This window comes from Aplysia californica, unplaced genomic scaffold (genome assembly GCF_000002075.1).
Source record: "Aplysia californica isolate F4 #8 unplaced genomic scaffold, AplCal3.0 scaffold00049, whole genome shotgun sequence".
Lineage (NCBI taxonomy): Eukaryota > Metazoa > Mollusca > Gastropoda > Aplysiida > Aplysiidae > Aplysia > Aplysia californica.
Window position 1 is genome coordinate 228,110 of NW_004797319.1, and position 1,311 is coordinate 229,420.

General features: G+C 42.6%; 1 protein-coding gene across 1 annotated transcript in view; it reads right to left on the minus strand.

Moving 5' to 3' along the window:
* Positions 1-1,311, minus strand: part of LOC101862397 (putative serine protease K12H4.7) — a gene marked incomplete in the record, with an annotated part of 23,954 nt that overhangs the window by 16,376 nt on the left and 6,267 nt on the right. The window contains 1 exon segment of the mRNA XM_005092585.3: positions 1,070-1,200. Coding sequence (XP_005092642.2) covers positions 1,070-1,200 — 131 coding nt within the window.

Sequence of the window (1,311 nt, forward strand, 5' to 3'; positions counted from 1 at the left end):
GAGAGAGAGAGAGAGAGGGGGGGAAGAGAAGGGCGAGCAGGTTCTTGCCCTACGCCTGACTCGGTCGTGATCCACAAAAATATGCTAGTTTGAAATTGGAAATGCGTGAAGTTGTACCCAAAATGTTTATGGGGACATAATCATCAAGTGCCACATCTACGATGGACACCGGCAATCTTGGTTTGCTTTTAAGTCCTTTGTTCGAAAGCTATTCTAAAAAAACAACAACCCAGCCAGCTATAGCATACTGATCATTCCCCGTCACCCGACTGTTTAGTCTTTCCAAGTAAGTCGGTGTCACGCACGTAAGCTTTCAATTGCCAGTGAGAGCTGGATGTTCAAGGCCCTTATTATGTCTATCCAAATGTCCCAGAAATTGCATTTGTCTCTGCCTAATTGTTTTTATTAGAGAACGGTCAACACAGGCTTCTTCGAGTACTACCTGATTTGATTTCTTTTCCTTCCATGAAATCCTCATCAGTCTCCCAAGTAAGCACATTTTTGTTGCTGCTGTTGCATTTTCACTGCTTTTGGAAGGGGGAGTTGTTTTGTTTTTGTATTTGTTGTTATTGTTGCAGCTGTTGTTTTTTATGTTGACATTGTTGTTGATTTTGGTGGTGGTGGTGATGCTGCTACTGTTGTTGGTGTTTTTGTTTCTTTTTTTGTCTAGCATTCACAGCCGTACAGAAGACAATATAATATACGATGAAGAGAAAAAAGACCAAAACTGTGGCTGACTTTCGGCAGATCGATGCAGAACCGACCAGGAATCGTACAAGTGTGCACTGACCATAACAGTATAATACAACATTCACTTGATACATACAGATAATTTCCTGTACAAAGACCACTTCCCACATTGCGATCTTTGTTGGGTTTTTTTTGTTGCTTGTGGGTTTTTTTGTTGTTTGTGGGTTTTTTTGTTGTTTGTGGGTTTTTTTGTTGTTTGTGGGTTTTTTGGTGTGTTTTGCAAGATATCATAATGACACTGTCAAAGGTGTTCACCTGTTTAAGAAAACCTCTTTTCTCCTTTACAATGGGTGGCTGTCTTGGAGAATTTCAACCGTACCTGCATAAGAGCCACCAAACACGATGATCTTGGGCCCTCCCAGTTGTTTTCTCTGCCAGGTAAGGAAGTTAGCGAGGTCTGCCAGTGCCTGCTCGCTGCTCAGGAACTGCAGGTTCTCTGTGCTCATATCCCTGGAAGGGGATAAGGGTGGGGTGGGGGTGGAATGAAGTTGTTTTGGTTACTAAAAGTTGCCCAACTTACGCACACACAGATACACGGATAGATGCATGCACACACACACA